Below are 13,485 nucleotides of genomic sequence, written 5' to 3'. Positions count from 1 at the left end.
AGATGATTTAATAAGCTCCTGCATTCAAAGCTTGACCTGCAGTTTGGATGCTATAGGGGAAGCAGATTAGGAAATCTAATGTTAAAAACTTTTGGCAAAGGCCAGTAAAGTAGTATACCAAAAGGTGCAGACTTGAGGCTTGCATTAACTCTTTTGCAAAACAAAAGCCATTTTCAGAGACACTGCTGCTTTCACTGAAAATCACAGTGGAGGATGAGAAAATTGAACTGCAGGCACTATCTTAGGCTAGTTTGGAGTTCAAGTTTATACCACAGGATGGTGACAGGCTTTAATATGGCACATCCATTGCAGAAAATCCTTAAAAATATATTCAGCCAACAGTTTCTCCTGCGGAGAAAACAGCATGCAGATAGCAGCCTCAGAGAAAGAGGTAACCCCCGATCAGCCTATGACTCCTCCTCTGACACACCCAACAAGCCACCAGAGAACTGACCAAACTATATGAACCTAATGTGTGAGGGGCTCAGCTAAAGACGCATGTCCTGCACTCACAAAGAGGATGACATAGACATTCCCTCTCAGGAGCAGCTGAAGCATGGAGCTGAGGACACAGCTGCCAGAGCCAGACCAGCTCCCCGATGCCGGGGGAATGTCAAGCCCCCCAGTAATGCTGCCCTGGGCTGCCTGCACCCCACAGGGCCGTGCTTCTCTCCAGCACCTTCTCCTCCACAAATCTGTTTTTGCTTAGCTCCCTGCTCTGGCAGAGTCTGGCATTTAGGTCCTGAGGTTGAAACAGCACAAACTGTACTGTAGCATAGTCTGAGGAATACGGCAGGATTAACTGTGGCACTTAATATGCAGAATGACGATTTACTTGGTCAGGAGTGTGCTTGAGTGGTACAGTCCAAGAAAGAGCAGGTGACTCACACAGGAGGTGACAATCCATAACATCCACTGCCACGTGAAGGTGGTGGGAACACCTATGAAACGCCAAATAGAGCCACAAATGTTGTTTTTAGTCCTTTCTTTCTCTAGCAGCTGCAAAGAAAAAAAATTGAGTATATAGTAGCGACTATACCTCATCCTATCTGTACACAGTGCTCCTGGGTCTCTCACCCACTTCCTTCTCTTTCCTGGCAGCTCTCTGATACACCACATTCAAAACGTGCCCAGAGGCTGCTGAAGTGAATAGTGACAGCAAACAGTTATATTTCCCAAGAGGGAAAACACAAAACTTCCCCTTTGCAACATCCCCAGTTCTTCTAAAAACAGGATGAGAGTCAGGATGCAGAAGCCTGAGTTCAGGAGACGGGGTTTAACCTGGATTTCCTGGCAAACATGCAGAGCTCATCAGTCTGTCATGTAGACTTGAACACTCAAAAATGGGAACAGGCTAAAAGTTGGATTACATTGTTTTAAACCCTCTGTTTATAATTATGAGAAAACCCTGCTCAGTCCCTTGCCTGAGTAAACATCCTTGGGGTGTTGCCATCACTTGGATATAATAGGGATTGTATATCCAATACATCTCCAGATCTACATGGTATGGGGACAAAGAAGCAACAATAAGTGCTAAGAACACATTTACTGCATATTTGTTACAGTGATGATTCTTCTAGCAAAATCAGAAAGCATTGTGTCTATAGAAACACCTGCAATTCTGGGGAGATTTTTGTTTAAAATAACATCACTGTTAAAGATGCTGTTGCCACCTTGCTGAAGGCACACTGAGAATCTGAAAAATTACGCCAGCACCACAACCGACATCAAGACTGCAGTTTAAAAGATGTAAATCTTGGAAAGGGCAAAGGGAAATGAAATGTATTATTAAGAGAAAAAAGCTACAAATATTTCATTCCATGTTGTATTATTTGCAGAATATTACATGACTCAGAAGCCTGCCCAACTGTTTCAATTTACAGAAGGAATGCCAGTATGGCCAGAAAATCAGAGCAATTGTGAGGCGAGGCTTGAACAAACATGACTTTGTTTTCTGTTGTTTATGGATAGCTTCTCAGGCCACATCAGTACCCTTGCTGTTATTCACATAGATCTCAGAGGCCTTTGCTACAGTGAAGATTTTTTTCTCTTTGTCAGAAACAATCGAATTAAAAGCATTTCTGGTAGGGCATTTACAATGCATGGAGCAGGTTCTTATGTGCAGTCTTTTTTTGTAGCTTCATCTAATTACTAGGAACAGTGTTGTCAGCAATGGAGGAAGGTAGCATTGCCTCAAATGCCTTTTGGAGGGACAATGACTTGAAGTGACAAGGAACTCTGCCTCCAGCCTCATTTAACCCCTTTCGCCTCCCTCCAGGCACTACAGCTGCTCTTTTGAGTAACAGCACATCATCCACAGCACAGATACTTGTTGAGCAACTTGTTGGACTGAGGGCACTGACTAATTTCATGCTGGCTTTGAACAGATAATAATAATAATAATGACCTGGGCAGCAGGGTTAGCAAGACACAAGGCAAGACCAAACGCACACCGCTTGCCCACACAAATGGGATTTTTTCCTACCACGGAGCACCAAGGCTAATCTGTTTTCAGTGTGGTGTACAGTGGAGCCAGTCAGGCTCCCTCTTCAGTTGGGCACTACAGAAGAGGAAAAACCAAACCAGGTTAAAACAAGCAAAGTTTCTTCCAGACTCCCTCAAAGCCTCTTTCTGTCTGGACTCTCTCAACTCTGGCAAATTAAACAAGTATCCAGGTGTGTTATTTTAAAACTTTAGACCCTGGTAGCATTAAGCTGTGGGGTGTGCAGGCAGCAGCGCTGGGCAAGGGAGCTGCCAAAAACGGCCACTCGCTCTCTCCTCCCCATCCCAGCATGGGTTTGTCCTTGGGACTGCTGCTACTTTCTGAAGTAACCTGCTCAGAACACCAGAGAAGAAACAACTTGCCTCACTTCCTGCTAGGAAAGCATTTGTGTTTTCAGTATGTAGAAATAAAACCTTTTCTTGGGTAAACTTGTACTTGGGCTTTGGGAGAGTAGTCACAACAACAGATTCTCAGCTCCTGAAAATCTGAATGGCTATTCTGGGACAAATCTTTCCTTTTGCCCCCAAATCTCTTTGTGAACATGAGAAACCAATGGACATCTGCATTGAGTTTCAGGTTTGGCAAACTGGAGTCTTCTCACAACAAAAGAAGTTTTGTAAAAGCTTCATCCCAGATCTATCATGTGCCATGAAGGGACCACAAAAGCAGAATCCCCAAAGGGAAAAACTTTCCTGTCTCTCACAGGATGCCCACGCAACAAATTCAGTTGAAAGCCATAACGTAAACAGAGAAACCAAAAAAAAAAAAAAATCCCTCTAGGCCTGCCATCCTCCCCCAAAAAACATCAAGTTCAAAATATTAGTAGCAAGCACTGACATATCAGATGGACTTGAAGTGGTTGCTTTCCTGCAGATCAATTTTATAAACTCTGCCACTCTGGAAGAGGCATTTCTGCATCAATTCAGCCCTCTGAGCTAGAGGGATGAAACTGGCATGGATACAGCAGGCTGTCACTGATAGGCTCAGGCCTACAGAATTTTGGTTGTGAATAATTTGTATGGTATCGAGTAGATATCATTTATTATTTTCAACACCTTGCCCAATTAGCGTGCATCACACTGCCTTGTATCTTGCAAATATTTGACACAACGTGTCCCAGGTCAGTTTTGCATATCCAATCAGGTTTCTCAGGTATGACCTTCAGCTGACAGACAAATCCTCAAACAGGACACTTCCACTCCTGAAAGGTCCACAAAAATCACAGGTGTCTTCTGTACAAACTAAAATAATGAGGTTAATTTCCTTCCAGTAAGGCAAACGAGTTCTTTCAGAGTCACTCAAAAGAGGTTTTTGTAGATACTGTCTTCTCACTCAAGTTATTTGTGGTACTACACCTACACAGGCACACTTTAGGAAGCTGGCTAGAACTTGTAAGAGGAGTTTATTGCCAGTTGTGTGCTGCCCTCCTGCGAGATCTTTATTTCATTATTACCTGAGATGGCATGATGATATTTACCCATGGGGAAAGTGTCTTGAGACTTAGAGAAAAATATTATGATTATAAGATAATCTTGGAGGCTTACTTCCCAGATTGCAGTTCTCATAATGTTCCCATCCGCTTGGCACTTCTGGTTTCATTATAAAGTCACCCAGGGATGTAGCATTGAAGAAAGCTTTTCAATATTTTCGTATCTGAAGCATCACTTTTAAACTCTAAGCCTTCTAGGCTTTCTCTGTTAATAGCATATAACATGGTGCCAGTGATGATACCCAAGGTAAAATTCACCTTATCTGTCTTATGCTGTTTTGAAAATTAGCATCTACCTGAAACAAACCATCACTGCTTTCTCTGAGCAATTAGGAGAGACAAGGCATCTCTAAAAGACATTTTATCACTTTCCGAGATCTTTAGCGTGAATCAGCTTTCAGATGATTCCACAGGAAGCCCCTAAGCAGCTGTTCCCTACTGTGCACTTGACTTCCATGTGGCCAGAGCTCAGGTGAGCCCCACATCCCGCACAGCTCCCCCTGGGACTGACACTCCTCTACTGACTGGGACAGCAAGGGCACCAATTTCTTACAACCTTCCTATTACAGTCCAGTGTTGAATCACTAGAAGATATTAAGATGTGGGACTGTAAAACCGTACAAAAGCACATCACATTACAACTGGATTCCACATACTCCTGAACCAGTCCAGCTGGCATTAACCCACAAAGTGCAGGCAATTGGAGATACAGTGTCAGTTGTCTTCATGCAGTGCTGCACGTTACCCTTTGCAGCAGGAATCCAAGATCTTGGGATCAAAGGAAGGAGGTGCAGAAAACAAGCAACACATTGCAGCAGGAGGTGACAGTAAACAGAAACCCTCTCAGTCCTCACAGAGAGGCTTTCATTCAGGACTGCTAAAATTAAAGATCCTTTTAGCTTGGTTTTAAATACTTCATTCCCTTGGCACCCTCTTCAAAAGCATAGTTACAAACACAGGAGTGCACAGGAAAAGTAAAGCGGTTTAAGTGTGTAACTCTCCTTTTCCCTCACCTATCTCTTTCTGGCTGCATTTAGGCCTAGTCACAGAAAGTTATTTTTTAAGCAGGTTTAATTTGCAGATAATGTGAAATCAGTGATGTTCCACAAAATGACTACCAGTTGTTCAGGTGTATGCACATCTCAAGTGCTCACAGAGGAGAGAAAAAGACAACCCTCCCTTGATCTTAAAAACCCCAACCAAAATAATAAAAAGCCAAAAGACAACAAGAAGCAGGTCCCAAAATGGGTTTCATTAATAACACCTGGATCTGAAATCTTGAAATGCCAATCCAACCTAAAATGAATTTACTCCAAGGAAAAAGAAAACGCGCCAGATTCCCCCTCCCTCCTTTCTCACCTTCTGCGCCTTCACTTACTTTCTTTCAGTGTCGGGTGTTGACGCGGTGCTGCTGAGACCAAGTGATTCCTGCAAGGGAAAATACATGGCAGTGAGAGCAGACATAAGAGCAGGCATTGCCCAATTTATACAGAATATCAAATTGAAGAACAAACAAACAAAAATGGACGATCAAAATCAAAGCGCTAACCTCAATCTGGGATCGCAGCTGTAGAGATGTGGGGCTGACATCGGGTTTGTCCTAAAACAAAGCAGATGTCAAGTTAATGAAATAGCTAAATCCTAGAAAGAAGAAATGTGAAGGAGAGAAAAAAAGAAACAGGGTAACAGAACCTAAGACCACCTCAAAACCGTGCAAATGCAAAACATTAATCTCTCCAGAAAGAACCACCTTCAGGATAAATTCTGAAATACTCCTTTAGAACAGCTAATTCCATCCTTATTACTGGAGAACACAGAAGAATGTAAAATTGCCAGACAAAAGTGATTCAAAAATAAAAGAGAAAGAGGAATGTGTCATTTTCACTAGATCATCACACAATTTGTTAGACAAGTTCAATCCAAATTTCCCAAAATTTACCTTCAGAAAGAATATATAGAGAAAATCTGGCATTAAAAGAGCATTCTCTAAGCTAAAAATACTGAGAGGATTCAGATACATTTCAAAAAGGGCTGTTTCTCAAACAGAAATTCATCAACAGGTGAGAATTCAAATCACCTTTCTTCAAACACCTAGGACACAACCATCTACTCCAAGACTTGGTCATCTGTGCTCCCTTTGCAGTTGATGAAGTGAGACTGGAACTCCTAGAGAACAACACACCTGATGGGTTTCAGCTGCCTCAAGTTAGATGAGGCAAGTCCCACTGGTGGTATTTACTTTAAGACTGCAAGCCAGCTGCCTGAAAGGCACCTGCTATTAACAAAGAATCTAGCTGAAGTCAGTCGGAAAACTCCAATTAGAATGGTGGAAGAAATTATAGTTGTCAGTACTGAGAACTACACTTTGCTGGTTGATCTGTGTGTGAAAAAAATGGGAGAACCTACTTACGGCTGTTTTATTCTCAGCCAGTTCTACCCCTAGCAAAGTTATGGCAAAGTGAGTACTGTAACCAACAGCTCACCATAGCTGAGTAAGTAACCACAGTAGTATAGAAGCTCCAAAAAAATTAAAAAAGGATGCGACTTATTTCTTAATACCGGAGGTCTTTTTGTTCACGCATTCCTTGGCCTACATGTAAATCTTTTATCTCTGTGAAATTGTACTTCCTATGCCCTTTGTTTGCAGAAAGGGTGACAAAACGTTCTTAAGATCTAATTTAAAAAGAAAAAAAAGAAAAGCAGAGACAACTTTCTGGAAATGCAGCCTTTTAACACTAAACAGGAAACTACCACTGACTGCCATGAAGCAGTGCCCCTCAGTTCAAGAACGACAGGGAACTGCTGGAGAGAGTCCAGTGCAGGGCGACAAGATGATTAAGGGAGTGCAGCATCTCCCTTATGAGGAAAGGCTGAGGGAGCTGGGGCTCTTTAGCTTGGAGAAGGTGAGGGGTGACCTCATTAATGTTTATAAATATGTAAAGAGTGAGCGTCATAAGGATGGAGCCAGACTCTTCTAGGTGACAACCAATGGTAGGACAAGGGGTAAGGGGTTCAAACTGGAACACAAGAGGTTCCACTTAAATTTGAGAAGAAACTTCTTCTCAGTGAGGGTAACAGAACACTGGAACAGGCTGCCCTGGGGGGTTGTCTCCTGCTCTGGAGACATTCAAAACCCGCCTGGACACATTCCTGTGTAGCCTCATCTAGGTGTTCCTGCTCCAGAAGGGGGATTGGACTAGATGATCTTTGGAGGTCCCTTCTGATCCCTAACATTCTGTGATTCTGCGATTCTGTGATTAGCCCCCCCCTCCCCAGAAAGTCTGCAAACTCAAAGCAGAGAGGAGCCTGCTCTGTTGGCACAGGACCCAGTCAGCTCACGCTGCTGGTCATAGCAGCCAGGAGGCCACAGGATGGTCCACGGCCATGTGCTTGCTTGTACACAGGGCTAACAGAGGATCATTGCCCAATGGGGGGATTTTGCCTGACCATGCATGGTGTGCATATCTGCGTTTGCAGATTTTCTACCGCATAAAGGGAACTGAAGTCCTTAAGTGGAAGTCAGTATGAAAAGGCAACCACGTTCACTTACTGACACATCCATCAGGACTCTAGTCAAGCAGAAGCTGGACTGAGCCCAGGGAAATTCCACACATGTTCACAGACCAGGAAAGTGAAATTAGCTACTTGGCACCAGACATCCCGCTCTTTCTCCATTAGCTCTGTCAAAATGGAATCTGGGAAAGTTTTGCATCTGGGAAAGACTGCAGGCACATCGCTGTGAATCTTCCTCGGGCACTCTCCCACCCCTGCCTAGCAGTCCACAAGGAGGGAGGGAAAGACAAGCCCAGTGCTCAAAATGGTTCCCATTCAGGAGCACCTCTGATGTGTCCACACAGTGCTGAACATATGAAAAAAGGGAGCATTTTATCAGCTATCTCATCTTATAGTTTCACATAGTCAGTTAGGAGAATCCCAACAGGCTTTCAGATCCCAACTTTCTGATTCTTTATCTGTTGTCTTAAAAAGCTGCTTGTTGAAAATGTGGTGGGGTTTTTTTGTTGTCTTTTTTTTTTAAGATGCTAGTTTTTTAAAAATATCATTTACAAGATGCTACCTGGGTTCCCAAGTCTTTACAGATGTCTTTTGCTTGAGCAGTTGCTGGTGAAGTTGTAGTCTAAAATTGCAATTAGATGGAAAGTTACTACTTTTCAGCCTAAAACTATTCAGCTGAATAGCACACTGCATCCCATGTAACAAAAGCTGACTGTATTTGTTTCCTTTTTTCTCATTTATTGTCAAGTCCACCCTGATAGAACAGGAGAGCCTTGACAGGATCAAGACAGAAGGAAGGGCAACTCTCCCTCCTCAAAAGCTCTACATCACAATGCTGGAATGCAAAACACCTGATAGTCCTGTACTGTTATTATTAATACACCTACCTGCCTTTCCAGCAGAATGCTATTCTTCCTATTGCTATTAGACAAGAAACCAAAAGAAAATACTTAGGAAAATACAACTCTTGACTGAACTTCTGGCACATACCTGTAACAAAGATCACAGAACTTTCATGAGCCTCAATCACTTTGATTTATTTAAGTTAAAATCCATTAAACCGCACAGGAAAATACAGAGGTTGTGCTGACTTTGATCCAGAAGAATCAGGGCCTTCTTTATATCAAGGCCTGATTCTAGGGCTGAAAAAATGTTGTATCATTGGCATGCTCTCAAGCATGCTAGAACATCTTTTCAAAAAATATTTTCACAGATTAGTTTCATGAAAGTACATCTTTCACTCAACTGAACCATAGCTTTAAAATTATACAGAGGAGAGCTTGGGTTTATACAAACAGCCACTGCCGTAACAGACATCCCTAACCTGCATTTCCAGAACAGTGCTCTAGACAAAGCAGCTGTCAGAGTGATAGGTATTCTATCCTAGCAGCCTGCTGCCCCAGAGAACTGCCCTCCATGCGTAACCACAAAGCGTGACTGAGGCGTACCAGGCATTCATGCCACCTACACACTATGCAGTGTTGCTGAAAGAAACCCAGTGATCTGAGAAAGTACCCAAGTGCAGATTGCTTAAGCTACCTAATTAAATCCAATGCTTCCCAGAAGTGTCTGATTTACTTGCATGGTTTCCAAATTTAAGGGTCCTTGTCTGAGTTACCCACCCTGTACCCAGACACTATTGGTGTATATTGCACACATCCAATACACTGCTAAATTTCAGCAACTAAGATCTAAATATTCTGGAGAAACAGAGATACTCATATATAGTATCCAGCCTCTAGGGAACACACAAGAGGGAGGGCAAACAGTGGCTTAGCAGTAGCTCTTGTCCAGCTCCCCTCAAGGCCCAAGGTTAGTGCAGCACAGAATATCAAATACTGATAATGAAGCCAGAGGGAACTGTTCAAAACTAGTAATGTTAACACCCTGTAGAGTGAAGCCCACTGAATTTAAACTAGGGATTCCTCCATCAAGTCACCTACGGCCGACTTAAACCAAAGTCGACTTGCAGAAACATTTTGTTCTCCCAGGTTTGAAACCATATTCTTATCAATCCTATTTCCTTCCTGTGTCCTTCACCCAAAGCCAATGCCATCAAGGCGACGGCTGCAGGACAAGTCCTCGGGCTCCAGACTGAAGCTGAGATCCAGCAGCTTGAGGAAAGGAAGGCCCAGGGCACCGTGCTGCCCAGGTAGGTACTGCCTGGTATCACCCACCCTTCTGCACTGCAGAGCCAAACTGGTGAGGCTTGGGAGCTCGGGTGCAGAAGTGTGAATCGGCAAAGTGCTTTTTACAAATCTCTCATTTTGAAAGAAAACAGCGGTTGTAAGCTTAACCAGCAGGATTTGTGGCTTGCCCTTCAAGCTTTAAGTTGTTCACCTCAGGGCTCAAGAAAAAAACTTCCTTCATGAGTAGCTTTTCTGCTTACTTTGTACACTGAGTGATTTGTGTGATCATTTGGATACATTTTCTTTTCAAAATATTGCAGACTTCTAAATATTGAGATTTTGGGTTTTCGGTTTTACTTTCCTTGTAAAAATCTTGAAAACAGTTATTATAATAATTTACGAGCAAAGCCTGAAAAACGCATATGGGAAGAAAGTACAAAGCACAAAATACACAGGGAAAAGACTGGAAACCCATTTCCTGACTGGAACAGCAGGTTTTGAATTCATGAGGGACTTTTCCTCCTGTGATAACTTCAGTTCAGTTGTTCCATTTGTAATGGAACAGATAAGGGACATCACTGCCTATCTGAAGGCATTGCTGTTCTGCTCCTGAAATACACAAGCATGGTACAGAAAAGCATCCAAAAGGAAATCTGATAACCCAGGGTAAGGCTCACACAATCTAAGGGGAATGAGCATATTTTAATTGGCTAAACATTAAGCTTCATCTATGCTCCAAACCACAACTTAGTTTAGGAAATTATATTAATTGAATAAATCCCTTCTAATTTGAAATTCATGAACCTCTTCACAGTTTCTGCCACATGAGCTATATCCATTTGAATCACAAATTTAAACACTCCTCTGCAGATCCCAAGACAGGATTAATCTCACTGTGCAGACAGCAGCTGTGCAAAGTGGGACTCAGATGAGTGCTGGGAAAACAGTGTGGCATAAGCAGTGGAAAAGGAAACAGCTAAAATGCTCACAAATTTATAAATCATTTTATGAAACCATTTTAGCAAGCTGTAAATAAGGCACCTACAGCAGAAAACTTCCGTGAGAAAATTCTGACAGTCTTGTCCCCCAAATACTTCCACTGTTTGCTTCAAACATGCACTGCATGTTCTATTCTAGCTTCTGAAATAATTAAAGCTACATCTGAAAGATAGCCAGAGCACTGAAGGTCACTAAGAGCTTGTTCTACTTTGAAAGCAATCATTCTGCCCGGAGTCCTCCACCACACACCATATTTCAGCCTCTGCAGAGGTTCCGGAGAAGGCAAAGGGAAGCTCCTGTGCAGAGTCAGCACAGGTACCCAGCTGCGTAAAGAAAATTGCCTACAAGACACTAACTATAGGTCACAGGTCAGAATAAAGAAACAGAAAAGACTTATCCCTCTGCTAACCACCTCAGCAAGCGTTTGAGGGAATTAACTGGTTCAGTGAGTTTCCAGTGGTACAGATTAGTAAAAGTCACATTTTGAGTCTCAAACCACAACCTCTGGACCATCCTTGCAGCCATTTCAGTGAAGAATGAAGGTTTTCTGCCCCATTACTCTAGCCCATGAGAGCCAGAGCTGACACATGCTAAATTATAACATCCTGCAGCAGCAGAAAAACTCTGGATCAAGGAAATGAGCTGTGCTGGTGGAATGGTTAAAAAAATGGGATTTCAAACAATACATACTTCTACACATGAAATAAAACTCCAAGCATCTCAGTGCATCATACAGCAATGCAGACATAGGTAGACACTTGACTTAACTACTGATGAAATGTAGCTTCAGAGAGAACATGCTGCTACAGCACTCAAGCCTGCTTCTAGTATTAGGCATAGAAGAAAAATCAAGTCTCTCAGCTTGACACAAATGCTGGAATATATCGAACATAACACATCACGGGGGAAGCGTTTGACACTCTCCCCTCAGCCAACAATATGAACAGAAGGGGTTTCTTTGTCCATCTCAAATACATTGCATTCAACACTGAGGCTGTAAGCCACAGGGGCTGAAAAACATTTCATGATCATTTTGAAAAACATAACTCATTAGCAATTACGAAGAAACTGCACTTTTTGTAAAGCTCTGTAACAATGAAAAGTGAGGCAGTGCTATCTCATAAATCCACTTGTAACAAAAGGAGACTGAATCCAGCGAAATTACAACAAAGACAAAAACCACCAGCAATGGGTTTGAGAGATAGAAAAGTCGATACAAGAACACAGCGTTCTGCAGCGGAGAAATCAAATACCTTCTGATCAATTTTCCAAACAAGATGAAGCAAGCCCAGAACTATCGTAGCTCTCTACATGCTAAAAACATATTAATGTAAAGGCATATATTTGTGATTAGGACACAGCAGGTCTTTGATTGATGTATTTTACACCCATTACCCAAATAGTAAAATAGTAAATTGCTCCTGTGCTGGTATAACTGCATCTATACTAGAGCTGTTGCTGGTATGAAATAGAACTGGCAAGACCTGCCATGTTTGCCTGAAACTCCTAAGGTCTGGCACCATCAACTTTTATTGTAGACATAAGGTTAAAAAATAAATTTTGTGAGGTGAAATAATGATGGAAAACACAGCAGAAGACACGGATTCCCAGGAAGGACTTGAAGATAGTGAGGGAATTCGTGACATTAGGAAGAGCTGTGATGTTTCAGAGAGATGAAAACAAAAACACCAACACATCAAGAACGGTTAAATATGAAGCTGGAGAGGGTTTAGGGTGTGACACAGGTGAGGGAGGCGTGAGGCAGAGCCCAATCGGACACTGCCCAAAGCAAGCGGCCCTTCTTGTGCAGGAGCTGACACAATGGGCCCAGGGAAGAATTACTACTTCGCACAGGAAGAAGGTTTTGGCTTGTGGGACAACACTACAAGCAAGGGAGAAAATAAATGAATAAACAAACAAGCAATGGTTTGTTACAGTGTACTCTGGAGTAGGAACAGCCTGATCAGCCAAGTACAGGCTTGTTGCCCAGCTGCTGGCTCTCAAGCAAGGATGGCTATGGTATCGTGTGGGTACCTTGGTCTCAGTCACCACCTAAACTGATAATGATTACAATGATTAGGATGACAGCATCTCTGTGAACCACACACCCAGCCATCGCCCCACACCTTGCTTTCCCATAACTGTGGAGTTACGAATTTGGTGTGGTTTTGAAATAAGCACTCTCAGATCATTGATAGTATGGAAATAACAAGAAGCATCTCCTTGCCTTGAAAGCCATGGCAGAATATGCCAAACTTCTTTCTGAATATCAGTGGCCCTGATCCATTAAATTCAGAATACCCATTCCTCAGGGTCAGTGATGTTCTGCATTTCTCTCTGTGAAATATTTTCAGATCTTGCTGATTTTTCATTTTCATGCATGGAAAACTGAACTACATTTGTATTAAGCTTATTTGCCATTTTCTCTGTTTCTGTTCAGTACTTTCAAGATCAACAAAAGATGTATTTTCTTTTTGAAAACTCGCAAAGAAAGAGAAGGGGAAGCCTGGCCTAAGACCAATGCCTCCAGGAAACTTGTGCAGCCATGTCATAAATCCTTTGAAAGAGCCGTAGAATGGAAACACGGTCTAGCAACACAGTTCCGCCGTATGCTGTATTTGTATTGATGCTGTATTTGTGCACCTACAAACCAATATCCGTGCCTCCAGCGCATGAAATTTCTGATGATCTATACCGCAAATGAATAGAAGCTTTTGCGCCAAACCAATCAATACACTCAAGGCTCAGGGATTCTTCTGAAAGAGGTTGTTACTGAAATACTGATGATTTTTTACAAGTACACTCACATCATCATTTATTGTGCTAGCTAACATTTACAAACTCTACGTTGT

At 42.4% G+C, this 13,485-nt stretch overlaps 1 protein-coding gene across 7 annotated transcripts in view; it reads right to left on the bottom strand.

The window, feature by feature from the left end:
* SASH1 (SAM and SH3 domain containing 1) overlaps positions 1 to 13,485 on the bottom strand; it is a 540,217-nt gene that overhangs the window by 55,722 nt on the left and 471,010 nt on the right. For all 7 annotated transcript variants that reach the window (XM_071806401.1, XM_065833555.2, XM_071806402.1 and 4 more), the window contains exons 3-4: positions 5,542 to 5,592; positions 5,371 to 5,420 (exon numbers count right to left, since the gene is read on the bottom strand). In XM_071806401.1, coding sequence (XP_071662502.1) covers positions 5,371 to 5,420; positions 5,542 to 5,592 — 101 coding nt within the window. The remainder of the gene's footprint in view (positions 1 to 5,370; positions 5,421 to 5,541; positions 5,593 to 13,485) is intronic.

The sequence above is a fragment of the Patagioenas fasciata genome, chromosome 3 (genome assembly GCF_037038585.1).
Source record: "Patagioenas fasciata isolate bPatFas1 chromosome 3, bPatFas1.hap1, whole genome shotgun sequence".
Classification (NCBI taxonomy): domain Eukaryota; kingdom Metazoa; phylum Chordata; class Aves; order Columbiformes; family Columbidae; genus Patagioenas; species Patagioenas fasciata.
This window is presented reverse-complemented; position numbering and strand designations above follow the sequence as displayed.